We start from the raw sequence: 15,273 nt of genomic DNA, 5'->3' as shown, positions 1-15,273 counted from the left end.
TACAAAGCGGATATTCAATCTCTGACACAGAAGTTCACAACAAACCTAACAACAAGTAGTTCTCAAAACAGCTTAAAACTAGCGATTTAAAAGAAAGAAATATTTTTATTTTGTTACAACAAATAACAACGCATTCAAAGTTTAAAAATAGCGTTGGCTAATAGAATTGTCAATAAATGCACAATCACAAATTACGCGGATGAATATGATTTTATCAATGAAAATACTATTTTTAGCGATGTCGATTACCGAATACTACACAAACCGAGTAGTGGAATATATAATTATTTACTTCAATTTTAAACAACAGGTTTATCCTGAACAAAATACCTCGAAATTAATAAAGATTACAAACCCGAAATGCAATGGAAGTTCTAAATCTAGAATGACTTGATGTTATTCAGACATTATTTGTATAACTTCTCCCTGGTACAGGGGTAACGTGCTCGCTTACGGAGTGAGAGGTCTGGAGATCAAATCCAAGTCGAGGAAACTTTTTTTTAAAATTCTTTTTTAAGTGTCTTTGTTAAGGAAGAAGCCATGATATGCAAGGATAAAGTGTGACTGTCGTAAAAAAATGAACATAAATGATTTTTTGATGCATCTCAGGTTATGCAGAATTCCGTATGTATCAAACTCTGGTGCCTTGCAAAATGAATTATAATACATAAAAATAAACTTATACAGGAAAATACATACAGATATACAGTATGAATTAGCTTGCAAAGATCAGAAAATACCACAGAACTTGCATCCCTTTGATTCTTTATAAATATACATGCTTATAGTAAGCTCCAGGATTATTTACATCTGTGTTAAACAACAGTTAAAGTCGTTACAAGCCCTAATTTAGAATAATATGGTTTTCTTCAGGTCGTTCACATATAAATTCACCGTGGCTGAATGGTTTTCGCGCTCGCCTAGGAAGCGAGAGGTCTGGAGTTCAAATCCCAGTAACGGCAACTCATTTTTTTTTCAAATTGTTTAAGTCAAATAAACATTGGATTGAATATCAGTGTTGCAATAAGTCTTATAGCCAATTTTCTACAATTAAAACGCTGGAAAGCATTGGTGGCACTATACATATAATCTCACAACCTGCACCTTTCTTACATTCTGAGACCCAAACAAATTCAGCGCCTTCTGTGCTTTGATTGATTAAAGGAATGGATTTGGTTCTCAACCACGGACCAGAAACAAGGACACGTTTGTGAATGGTTACTCTATTTCCTGATTTACATGAACACGAACACGTTCATGACATTAAATTATTGTCTCATATTCTCCCTTATATGTTTTATCCTCTTTTTCCTCGTAACACACTGATACATTTGTTGACTTAATGTATCGTAGTCTCATTTTAACTTCACCATGGTTTCATTTTTGATGTTTATAAATTATTTCGAAGCAGAGTTGTTCGTTCCTCACATATATCACATCTGCAATATGCTGAATGACAAGAATCTTGTCAAAACGTAACAATTTTTTAACACTTTGACTTTAAATATAAGACCATAGATAAAATGCGCAAATAGAAGCACGTTGTAAAGATATGATAAGTTTTATCATCATTTTTATTGGAACTTTTGTCATGTCCAAGTATGCAGATGATGTCATCACGCAGATGCAAACAAAAAACTTGAAAGTGATTTTAATATAATTTTAATATGTGGTAGAAACATTCCTGTTTGGACCTCTGTAAGTTTGGAGGCAGTGACCTTATTCTGGCGACATAAATCGCAAAATTATTCATTTCCGAAATGTTAACATACGAGTATGTCAGTGCGGTGTTGGGACTACTTTCTGAGCCAACTATACTAAAGCGAATGGAATAGATTATAATTTTCTTATAAGTTTCGTTTTCATCGTTACATAGATATGTTTGTTACGCGTTTTGTTAAAGTCTAATAGATTCTAGTACATTTGTTACGTTTTGTCATTGTAGTCTCGTTTGCATTGTAACATGCCGTTTGTGAAGTTTTCTTGTTGTTTTATTGTTATTATCGTAACATAGTTACGTTTGTAACATCTTCTTCCCGTAGTTTCATTTTCAATGTTACATATATACGTTTGTGACGTTTTCTTATTGTAGCCTCGTTTTTATTGTAATTGAAACATGCTCACGTTTTTTACGTTTTGATATTGTAGCCTCGTTTTAAAACTGACATGGTTACGTTTGTGACGTTTTCTTATTGTTGCCTCGTTTTCGTCGTTCCACGGTTGCGTTTGGGACGTTTTTTTCTTTAGCCTCATTTTCACTGTTTCATAGATACGTTTGTGACGTTTTCTTACTGTCGCCTCGTTTTCAGCTCTAAGTTTGCGTAGCCTCGCTTTCATCGAAACAGGGTTTGTTTAAGTCACGTTTTCATCAGAAAACGAATGCGTTTGTGAATGGTAATATTATGTTCACATCTACATGTATTAAGTTGTTGTCTTATTATCACCCTTTGATGATTTATCTAACGACAAATTGGATGTATAATTCAATCGATATTTGAATTATTCTTAATTTGTCGATCACAAGAAAAAATGAACATTCGGTTCATGCTTATTGAATTATCATTATTAATACACATCTAGATATCTAATACATACGATTTTATGTCTGGTTGCTTTTAAACATATTATGACATGATTCATGGAGGATATTCAAGTGTTTTCTATAAATACAGGATTTATTTTCATCTAGTGGCAAGACAATAATTATTTTATGAGTGACGGTAACCATGAATGAAATATGATAATTTCCATACCACAAGATGATAATAAATCCTGTATTTATAGAAAAAAAATTGAATTGTCTGTTTATAATATAGATTTCTCTTTTTTTTTTGACATTACAATTTGAAAGAATTCTCCTTAAATTATGTGTGTTGACTGAATTTAGAAGAAAGTAGTCCGGCAAGACAGCAGTGAAAATACGGAAAATATATTTCACTGCAGTGAAAAATAGCTTTTTACAGTGAAAATACTAAAATTGAAAATACGCATTTTATTTCATCAGTATTTCTCAATATTTCACTTATAAGTATATGATAAAACAATTTCTTTTTGGCTTGATTTTTAGTTTCTCTATTTTTTCATGGGTCAGCCTATAACCTCTATATGTAAACGGATAAAAGAATACCTCTATTTATTTATTTTTATTCATTTTTGTATTTATTTATTTATCTAATTGTTATTGTTGTTGTTGTTGTTTTCTAGTGGGGGAGTAAGCAGTTGACAGTATGCAATTGACAGTAAGCAGTTGACAGTAAGCAGTAGGCAGTTAACAGTCGGCAGTAGTTAGTCAGAAGTAGACAGTAAGCAGTCAAAAGTTGGCTGTCATTTATGGAATTCCATGTTATAGTCCATGCATTTATTAATTTATCAGTGAATTCCTTTAAATGTTGTTCTAAGAATATATATGTACCTGTAAACTATTAAAGTAAATTAGGAGGCAGAAAAATACCAAGGGTCCAACCGGGTTTTGAACCACAAACCTCTTGGTCCGTAGACGGACACCTCAACCACGTCGTTAAAGGGTTAATCTAACAGCAAGGCTGATGGAAGTGGCCTATATACCTACAACCACTACACTCCTCCCCTCTTTACTTTTCAGAGCTAGCCAGCTCTCCTGAATGACACTCCCTGCTTACCGCATGAGTCCGTCAAACACTTCTGACACCATTAAAGTAAATTAGGAGGCAGAAAAATACCAAGGGTCCAACCGGGTTTTGAACAACAGACCTCTTGGTCCGTAGGCGGACACCTCAACCACATCGCTAAAGGGTTTACCCAACAGCAAGGCTGTTGGAAGTGGCCTATATACCATTGCACTATATTGTGTTTGACCTCCAGAACGGCAACTATTTCGGCAACGGAATAATTTTTTGACCAATATAGTTGTAATAGGTCGTCCATTTTTATTTTAATGCTATAAGCAGTGAATAATAAGTAGTAAGCCGTAAGCAGTTGACAGTAAGCAATTGACAGTAAGCAGTAGGCAGTCAACATTTGGCAATTCCATAGTATATTGATTCATTAATGTTCCCAAAAGAAATATTGAGATAAATATAAAAAGTTATGAAAGTATAACAATTCTGTCATAAACCTAAATCAATACACCGCATAGTTACGAATATCGATCAACAGATCAATTGGGTATTATTAATACTTACAAGTAGTAAAGCCTTTCTAGTCAGATTATGAACAGGTATAATATAAAATATATATTAAGATATAGTTCCCCCTTAGCATTAACAAGCGGTTTGCTCAGTTATGTCAAATAATATAACAAATATACATGTATATCCAAATGTTTTTGTTGATGCATTTTGTGAGAAAGACATCCTCAAAGAGAAAGTTTGATCTCACACCTGGTCCGTGGTTGAGAACCAAATCCATTCCTTTTATCAAAAACCGTTTCTATGGCCATACAAAGTTTTTGCCATAGACCGCGAAATACAACTTTTGTTTTCTTACTAGGATATGTTTTCATGTGTAAATGGTATAAACTTGAAATGTTTTAACACTTACTTTTTGTTTCAGTTCCATCTGTTACTTTCCTGCCAAGTGCGACATTTAGCGTCAAGGGGTTGCGACATTTAGCGGCAATCGATTTTTGTGCGACATATAGCGGCAACGTTGCGACATTTAGCGGTATAGGCGATTGCGACATATAGCGTTGATTGCGACATATAGCGTCAGCGTTGCGACATTTAGCGTTAGTTGCGACATATATCGGCGTTGCGACATATAGCGTTGCTACAAGGTCTATTTTTTAAATTTTAAGAATTTTGATGAAGACCAGTAACCACTAAAATTTTATTCTATTCATTGATATGTTATTTAAATTGATATTAAATATTAAAATTTTGCTGGTATGACAACTATTGATTTGGATATTACAATTATATCATTTTCTTAATCAGACGAGTATATTTAAAGGCACATTATGCCCCAAAGAAGAATAAATGTTTTCTTCTTTACAAGAGGCAAACATGAGTGTTAGTTATATCGTTTAGATAATGGTTTTACCGCTTTAGGGCATGTATGATCTTTTACCTATCACCAGAAGAAAGAAGCGCTGAATATGTAATAATTCATTAATTTGTCATTAAAATACACATGTAGCACTATAAGTAATTGCCAAAAAACCAACAGAAATTCAGTAAATTCAAAATCTTAAATTCATTGACTGCGGGACACCAAAAATATTTTAAAAAAGCTTTTGGGAAATAAAAATTAAAGCATTTCTGGGGCATAATTGGCCTTTTACGGCTTCCTTAGTTTGTCATCAAGATTAGGTTTGACTTTTCTGTTGATCTTAAAAGAAATTGCAAATGGCTTGCTTATTACCAAGTGGCTGAAAAGTGATCGGCACAGAAATGACTGCACAATTTCTGTTGCATATGTCATGGTGTCTTGAAGATAAATGCTGTAGTTTCGCTCTTTACCTGCTAAATTTTTGTAGTAAGTTTTGCACTGTTTTAAACTTTTATCAGTCCATTCAAAATCTCCGTGACTTTAATATTAAAATACAAAAATTGACCTACCAGGAGTATAAAGACTGGCCGGACTCGGTGTTTTTTAGCTTTTAGGGGAATAGTGGCAGGACCCTTTTAAAAAAATCCATTTAGTTTTTTATGATCTACTCTGTATCACTATTGTGATAAAATGGATTTTTAAAAAAAATCACTTATGGAGGGTGTTTTTTATTCAGAAGTATTTACCTTCACGTTCTGGTGAGGGGAATTCGGCCTTAAATTGGATTGTCCCTAACAATTACTGAGACTGCAGCATACAAGTCATAAAGACAAATCATTTCCGGTCCCGACAAATGCATTATTTTCGCATATTTCTTACACAATGTATTTATTTTCCAGTCGGGTCTGTGGTCAAGCTCATTGTTTGGTTGTTTTGACAACTTTGGATTATGTCTAGTCACATACTTTGCGCCATGTGTCACGTTTGGCCAAACTGCAGAAGCTATTGGAATGGGTGGCTGTATACCTTGTGGTTAGTATTTTAGATGAGAGTCTACAGATATCATATAAAAACATTAATGTAATTGTACACAACTGTCAACACTGGGAGCCTCATAGAATTGATGTGACCGAACAGTCAGCCCGAAAACATTTAACGGACTGAAGCTAGCCAAATGCTTTGGTCAGTTTAATGTTTGGTGATGACTGTGGTGTTTGCTATATTGCTTGTATTATACCGCAATGAACTATAATATTACATAGTGAAAGTTTGACGAGAAGGAAAATCATTCATATTGTTTGATTAACAAAATTTCTAGTAACATGTACTAAAAACTGTTGTAATAACGCATTCTACATTCCACCTGGTTTTTAGCTGTCCTACAAAACGTTATAGTGCCCGCTCAGTCGGTCACTATATACTTTTTCTATTGGACTGCTAACGTCCTCAGGAATAGTACTGCATATCATTTTAAAGGCCTATTTATTTAACATATGATATAATTATGTCTCGTAAATATCGTATGTTTTCGGGCATGTAATCGTAGCGGAACTTTAGGGTTATTTAACGTTCACCACGTTGTATAAAATTATAAGTCAAAGTAAAAATAGTACAGGGTTTAACCATTTTCCTCCCGACCATTTATAAATAATTTTATTATATCTTTTACTATATAGCCTTACGTGACGTCACATGGGCAAAAATTCACAAGGGGCGAGTAATCTATATACTACGTTTCTTTTTCTCTCCCCTGATGGGACACGCACAGTGTCTTTCAAGTAATAATGCATATTAGAAACCCTTGAACTGAAATAACACCGTCGGCTCCGCCTCGGGTGTTATTTTGCCAATATTCCTTATTACCCCGAGAGACGTATTATTTTTCAATGTAGTTAATTTTTATTTTCATTTAAGTGCTTGGGATTAATTCAATAAAATCATAACCTCATAAGTTTTGTTTTTCTGCATAGTTGAGATAACTTGGAGTTTTATTTAAAATATTGTTCATTCGTTTATTACTTGTACATTTTTTTATCAATATTTAAACAATATTGCTTAAATGTTATATGTTGAATTCTGCTTAAGCCGGTGCTTGGGGCTGGACTGGATGTTAACTTGCATTTTCCAACACGACATCAAACCGAGCCAGCAACAATTTCAATTATGTTGGTTTGAGCGTTATTTACTGATACTGTTTTCTCTATTTTAATTCGTTGCCGTTTTCTATCCATCTATACAACATTTTGGTCATTTTATATTTGAGACATTTCATTTACTATCATTTGCTTTTTGTGCCACAACTGCAAGCAGCACATTCCAATTAAAGGACAGATCAAAATTGAATATGTCAGCATGAACCGTAGAAATAAGACACAATAATTCACGTCCCTTTCACCAGATTAGAAAAAGGGTCATGTTTCTGCCATATATGTCAGGAAACACAAGTTCCGTAGAGTCATTCTGCCCTTCACGATGTTTGCAAAATATTATTTTTATTCAACGGGTTCAATAAATTCAGGAATGAACCTACATGAATATAATATTCTATTTATTACATAGCCAAAAATAAAAACTGTTTAGGGTGCAAAATAATCATTTTTCATCGACGCGTCTGTTAACGCTAAAATTTAGCGCGTCTTTACACTAAAATGTTTGTAAACTGGAAATGAAGCCAGGTCAAAATATATGCACGGCCGTGCAATTCTATTTTTACGGAGTCGCAAAATCGGCACGGGTGTGTGATAAAGAACATAATCTAACTTTGCACGTGTGTTATCGTTTCAGGACTCTCGCTGTTTGTTCCAATACTCAACCTTGTAATGATGACAAAGATGAAAAAGGAAAATTTTAAAAAATTCAAATAAGGGCAAACATTTGTTTGAGTTACCCTTCTTTTTTTTCAAACGTTGCGGAGTACCAAAGTAGAATACCCCAAGTCATTTCTTTTAAATTTAAAATTTAAAAAGGGAAAAATTACTTTTAATTTTTTTTTTTATTTTTAATTTCATTTTTTCCCTAGGAAGCTAAAATGACAACCCGCATTTTTTATGACATCTTTTATGGAATTTAATTTGAAACGGCAACAAAACTCGTTTTTACTTTTTTTAAACAAGGGAGAAAAAATCGGTTTGTCGGTTGGGAATATATTGGATTCGTAGGGCATGGTTTCCGGAACCCAAAAAAAAATTCAAACCGGGCCATTTTTAAAATTTGAGGTTTAAACTTCGGAAACTGCACTTCATGCAATATCAATTATTCTCAGAAAAAACAAAAAATTTCTCATAAGTGTCACAGTCTTTTTTAAACCCTGCAGGAATTTGTTTAACTCTTTCCCCAAATTTTTAAGTATTACTTTTTGGGGCCCAAATTTTAAAGTTTGGGGTTTACAAACGATGTAAAATTTTGTATGTCATCAGAAAACATTTTCAGCAGTTTATGAACTGGACGTTTTTTACATATATACTTGTAATGTCCTTAGAAATTGATAACTTGTATTATATTTTCGACCACCAACTTCAGGCTGCTAGGCCGTTACCAACCTTTACGCTGCTAAAGCTGCTAACTTGAGGCTGTTAGGCTATCAACTTTACGAACATATTTCTGGACATTTTAACAAAGTTCCTTTGATGTCCAAGCAGCACATACATTCCGCAATTTATGTGAAACTTCCGTAGGCGTCCCTTATAACATGTATTATGTACCTGCCATGGCATTTATTATTAATAAGATAGATTTTAAAATACATAGAGGATATTTTAAGGTCAGTGTAAGATCGTAATATATTCCACCGAGTGAGCACCAAAAGGTATATTTCACGAGTGGCACAGCCAAGAGTAAAATATGAACTTTTGGTGTTCACAAGGTGAAATATATATTCGATCTTACACTGAACTAAACAAATTATCTTTTTATTACATGCAAAGAAACGTTTTAAAAAGACATTAAACCTAATATTGAATGAAAAGCGCGCCAAATAATAATACAACATGACGTCATTTTTGACGTCATTAAGTTGGTACCCAGTACTGTGCACGCTGGTATTTCACTAAAACAACATAAGGGGCTTAAATTCAAAACAGTTAAATTATCAAAGTAGTAATTTCACTGTTTCAAACAGTGGAATTACCAGTTTTATATCACTGATATATTTCTGTAAACCACCGAAAAGCATGTAATAAATACAGTAGAGGATATTTGTTTAGTTCAGTGTAAGATCGGAATATATTTCACCGAGTGAGCACCAAAAGGTATATTTCACGAGTGGCGCAGCCACGAGTGAAATATGAACTTTTGGTGTTCACAAGGTGAAATATATTTCGATCTTACAATAAACTAAACAAATTTTCTTTTTATTACATGCAAAGAAACGTTTTAAAAGACATTAAACCTTATAACTGAATGAAAAGCGCGCCAAATAATAATACAATGTGACGTCATTTACGACGTCACGTCATTAAGTTGGTACCCAGTACTGTGCACGCTGGTATTTCACTGAAACAACGTAAGGGGCTTAAATTTAAAACAGTGAAATTATCAAAGTGGTAATTTCACTGTTTCAAACAGTGAAATTACCAGTTTTATATCACTGATATATTTCTATAAACGCCCGAAAAGCATGTAATAAAAGTAAATATATAGATCAATTTATTTCACAATAGAAGCCGTTTGTTCCATGATTTAGCACTTGAAAGTGACAAGTATCACAGAAAACTATTAACGGCGTGTTTACGGCAGTCCAGTACAGATGATCAGGCGTCTGTCGAAGTATCATTAGGGTCAGGATATTAAAGAAAACTTGGAATTGCAAGTTCCTTGACACATGTAAGAACAAGGGCCATCGGTGATGACATGTGTTGCCTCATGATAGCCATAACTTGGCAAAAAATCATTCCACCTAAAAACCTGTGTAATATGCACAAAAATATGAGCTATCGATCAATCCTGTAAAGTTTCATTGAAATTGCATTAGTGGTATAACAGGAGTAGTCCGGACAAATTTCAAAATTAAAATCATGAAATGGCAAAAACTCTGACAAAAGACAATGAACCGAAAAATGTTGATGAGATGCACAACTAGATATGGTATTGATCATTTCTCTAAAATTTTGATGAAATTGCACCCGCACGCTGAGGAGTAGTCCAGACAAACTTCTGTGTGGCTGGCAACACAAAAACACATTTTTTTATTCAAGGTCAATAACTCAGCCAAACCAAAAAACATTCAAGCAAAAAACTGGCGTATTGTGCACAAATATTTGACCTACAAAATAATCCTGTAAAGTTTCATTGAAATTGTATAAATGGTATATGAGGAGTAGTCCGGACAAACTTTATTATTTCAAGGGCCATAACTAGGCTAAAAATCATTCAAGGGAAATCCCGGGTAATTTGCGCAAGTGCTTGATCTACCAATCAATCCTGTAAAGTTTCATTGAAATTGCATTAGTGGTATATGAGAAGAAGTCTACATTAAAAAAAAAATTAAAGGGCCAAAACTCACTGAACCATAAAAAGCCGATGATATGCACAACTAGTTTTGGTACTGATCATTCCTGTAAAGTTTAGATGAAATAGCACAGGTATATTTTTAGACGTAGTCCGGACAAGCTTTTGTGTATCTGGCAACACACATAGAAAAAACAACCTTTCTTATTAAAGGGCAATAACTCGGACAAAAATAACTGAACCGGAAATGCTGACAATATGCACAACTAAGAAGTGATCCCTATATGTCGCCACTAATCCGTAGTAGAGGCGGCACAAAAATGACAATACTGATAATGTCAACAGATGTAGTGCAAAAATAACATGTTTACATGCTTTTAGATTACAATGTATGACAAGTATTTGCATTCCAAAATTACTAGGAATCGCTGTTCTGTGTGTATTCGAATTTTCACGGACTAGCTTATTAGCTGCATGACTTATAAAAGCTCTACTTACATATTTTTTCTTCTATTTAGTGTGTCAAATAATGAGTGCGATATCTGGGAAATAATTTTAATCGTTTTTTTTTTGCTTTTTTTTTTTTACAAAAGTACACAGAATTTATATACAAGCAGATAAAATCGCCGTTCAAGCTAAAACGACTATACCCCAAAAGAAGACAAATTTGTTTGTGTCAATAATGTGTTAATGTTTAAATTTGCATAGTTAAAATCAAATTTAATTGCTTGTATACAAACGTTTGGTAGCAAACTTATTCTTACTATTTTTGTCAAATATAATTCAACGAAGATGATATTTTTAGCCACAGATGTGTCCTTGACGGTTTTATTTTTATTACTTGCTTTTCAATTTTGTTTAGAATAAATAAAATGGCTTTGGCATGTTTAGGTTTTTTTTTATTTACCTGCATTTTGTTCGTAGGCTTACTGAGTGCCTTTGTTTAGTTTGCGGTAGTCCAGTTTGACTGGATTTTTTTTCGGGATGTCATTTGCATTGCTGATCTTCAAACACACTGTATTGTTTTAAACAAATATGTAATTCAATAAATTTTACAATAGAATCCGTTAAATCCATGTTTTAGTACTTGAAAGTGTAACACCAGACAAGTGTCACAGGAAACTACTGAAAGCATTCAATTTGTTCCTCGAATTTCATTTACATTTCTTTTCATCAATTTGTATACATGTACCACTCATTTTTTATGAAATTGGTTACATATCAGTGAACTATGACATTATGAATAAATAATGCATAATTGTCACAAAATAAATTAAAATGATTTGAAACACATTGAAAAACAATTGTGGAATATGTGTGCTGCTTGAACGTCACGGTACCAGCGTTTTGAAAGAAAAAATATTTAGTTTTGTTATAGAAAGTATATCGTAATAATGAGGACTGTCTTGGCATTTGTTCTTTTTCAACTATACGTACACGTCATTGACGGACTTGTATATGCAGGATACAATGCTGTTACCAAACAGGAGGGAATAAGTTCGCTAGATAGGTATCGATGTGCTGAAACTTACGTCGGGTTCGAGTATATTGGGCACGTATTATCACCGGACGGCGTGTGTACGGCAGTCCATTACGGGTGGTCAGGCGAGGTATCACCAGGCTCTGAATATTTAAAGAAAACATGGAATTGCGATGTCTTTGACACTCCGGTATGTATGCAAAACTATATACATAATGTATTTATTGTTAAATAATACAAGTATTTATATTTAAGAATGAATTCATATTCGTTAACATTTTTGAAGGGTCAAACTCCAAATCACATGTTGATATTATCATCTGTTAAAAAATGCATTATTTACGTCTTCCCAAATATGTCAAGCTGTCCAGTAAGCCCAAAGATGTTGGACTGTGAATCGGGCGACACGGGTGCAATTCCCGGACGGACGGTGAAGGTCACTTTCGTTGTGATTTATATTGAAAAATTTTCTACGGTCATTCGCACTAATTAACACAACGGTTTCAAAATAGCGTAAAGATTAAGTACTAACAAAAAGAATATAATTACACAATTTAAGCATAAAACTTCGTGTTTATATTTGTGCAGATTTATCATAACAGCAGTAATTTGGCCAACTACATGGTACCAATACCTGGTGAAATGGTGACCGGAAGTAACATTGAAATAACGTTTGTACCCAAGTATCCATGGAACAAGTAAGTCAATGAATATATTTTTTCATCATACTAGTAGCGTAACTTCTTTAAAACACTTGAAGATTTACCAAACACATAGAGTAATTGTCAAACACCAGAGATACCGTATCTAGTATATGTCATATCAAGATTTGAATGGATAAATAAGGATTTATGGTGGTTTCATGGTACAAAATGACAGTTAAAAGCGTAGACACACAAGGAAAGGAACATCTATATTTTTTTAGATAAAATTCTACAGAAAAGGTCACCAAAACGAGACAAAGCATGGTTGTATAAAAAGTGGTCTATATTTATATGTGACTTTTTTCCATTTTATCAAAGAAAGGCTATCAAAAACGTAACTTTTTTTATTTACGAATTATTTTTATTCAGACATGGTTTTTTACACAAGCTTCGGTGAGGCTCACTGTAAAAGTTAAACAAAGCTGTTACGTCTAAAATTGTCACGTTATGTTTAACAGTCGTCACACACAATTCTGTCTTTTTAATTATATTTGTCAATTTGTGGCTTTGTTGCTCTTAAATTATCATTTCTGAATCTAATGTATTCCATAAGTTGGTATGCTGTTGTTTTTGTTGTTGTTTTTACGCTGAAACAAACAAAATTTAATGTTCACTATATATAATTATGTCTCCCCCACCTCGGGGGGAGACATATTGTTTTTGCCCTGTCCGTCCGTCAGTCCGTCAGTCCGTCCGTCAGTCCGTCAGTCCGTCCATTCTTCGTTTCCGGACGATAACTAGAGTTCCTTTTGACCTACAGCCCTCAAACTTCATAGGATGATTGGTCTTATAGAGCTGATGATCCCTATTGTTTTTGGGGTCAGTAGGTCAAAGGTCAAGGTCACACTGACCGTTGGTCAATTTCTCGTTTCCGGATGATAACTAGAGTTCCTTTAGACCTACAGACCTCAAACTTCATAGGATGATTGGTCTTATTGAGCAGATGATCCCTATTGTTTTTGGGGTCAGTAGTTCAAAGGTCAAGGTCACAGTGACCGTTGGTCAATTTCTCGTTTCCGGATGATAACTAGAGTTCCTTTTGACCTACAGCCCTCAAACTTCATAGGATGATTGGTCTTATAGAGCAGATGATCCCTATTGTTTTTGGGGTCAGTAGGTCAAAGGTCAAGGTCACAGTGACCGTTGGTCAATTTCTCATTTCCGGATGATAACTAGAGTTCCTTTTGACCTACAACCCTCAAACTTCATAGGATGATTGGTCTTATTAATCAAATGATCCCTATTGTTTTAATGGTCAGTAGGTCAAAGGTCAAGGTCACAGCGACCGTTGGTTAATTTCTCCTTTCCGGATGATAACTAGAGTTCCTTTAGACCTACAACCCTCAAACTTCATAGGATGATTGGTCTTATTGAGCAGATGATCCCTCTTGTTTATGGGGTCAGTAGGTCAAAGGTTAAGGTCACAGTGACCATTGGTCATTTTCTCATTTCCGGATTTCTCCAGTTCCATTCCTGTTTCCATTCACAGTTATTCTCAGCAGTGGGGGAGACATGCGCTTTTTTACAAAAGCATCCTCTAGTTTTTAGGATTGTTTTAGACATTTATGACGCCAACGGAACAGATATTGTCTTTCATGTAATTTTTCGGAGAGCCCTTGACAGGATTAATTTCAACTCTAGGGTCTCGGGTCTGTGGCAAAGGAATGAAAATGCTGATGGCGTCGGAGTAACGACAGACAGTGTTGCAAAGTTAACGGTTGAAGTTCTTGCAGATGCATTTAAGGTACGTACTTATTTTCCTCAATGCACGTGCGAAACCTGTTCTGATCTTTACATAATTATATAAATTTGAAATGTTTTGTCGCACGCGCATAACTACATCGCTAAACAACACTGAATGTTATGTATTCTTGATAATTTTAGGTTGGGTACCAAAATATTTTTTCGTCTCTTTTATAATTGTATGAACTATACATCAAAACTAATTCAAACGAATAGGTGTTAACGTATTGTGTATAAATCATTACCAAAGAAAAATTCAAAGAAAAAACAACAACAAAAAACAACAACAACAAAACACCACACACTTGTTGCTGAAATGTTAATTAAGTCAAAGGGTTTAATTTAACATCTGTAATAGAAGTCTCTGATTTAGTGTCATACAACCGTTACCAGTTTGAAGAATAATCCTCATGCTTTAAGCATTCAAACACAGTTTGGACTTTTATATATAAAAGATTTTGATGCTAACATCTCATGTGATTTCTTCCATATTTCAGGTGTCTGTGAACGGCAGAGAGAGGTGCATATATCAATATGTTTTAAATCCAAGTACGGCACGAAAAGTACTTTTCTTTGCTCGTTTGGGGTCACATTGCTTGTTAAAGAGCATTTGTTTTAAATACTTATAGACGTAAGTCCAATATAAAAAAGACGGACACAACAATATATTTGATTTAAGACAAAACTGTCAAGACACATACTTTAATATACATATATGTACATGTAGCTAACAAACAATTGGTTACAATGAATACTTATATAACATTGTTATATTTTGATTTAAATAACATGTATTACTTGGAATGTTCGATGTTTGTTTGTTTGATTGATTGATTGGGTTTTACGTCACACCGAGACAGTATTGGCCATATGGCGACGTTCCAGCTACACTGGTAGAGGAAAACCTCAGGTGCCCTTCCGCTCATTATTTCA

General features: G+C 34.1%; 1 protein-coding gene across 1 annotated transcript; it reads left to right on the top strand.

Annotated features, from left to right (window-relative positions):
- The first annotated feature begins 11,714 nt into the window (after positions 1-11,714).
- Positions 11,715-14,975, top strand: LOC132726748 (uncharacterized). The gene is made up of 4 exons (XM_060712102.1): positions 11,715-12,083; positions 12,482-12,591; positions 14,146-14,341; positions 14,838-14,975. The coding sequence occupies exons 1-4, from the start codon at positions 11,808-11,810 to the stop codon at positions 14,967-14,969; spliced, it is 714 nt and encodes a 237-aa protein (XP_060568085.1). The 5' UTR covers positions 11,715-11,807; the 3' UTR covers positions 14,970-14,975.
- The last annotated feature ends 298 nt before the right edge of the window (positions 14,976-15,273 follow it).

This window comes from Ruditapes philippinarum, unplaced genomic scaffold (assembly GCF_026571515.1).
Source record: "Ruditapes philippinarum isolate M1 unplaced genomic scaffold, ASM2657151v2 ctg2826_1_1_1_1, whole genome shotgun sequence".
Taxonomy (NCBI): Eukaryota; Metazoa; Mollusca; class Bivalvia; order Venerida; family Veneridae; genus Ruditapes; species Ruditapes philippinarum.
The sequence above is the reverse complement of the archived record's forward strand: the minus strand, read 5'-3'. Positions and strand labels throughout refer to the sequence as shown.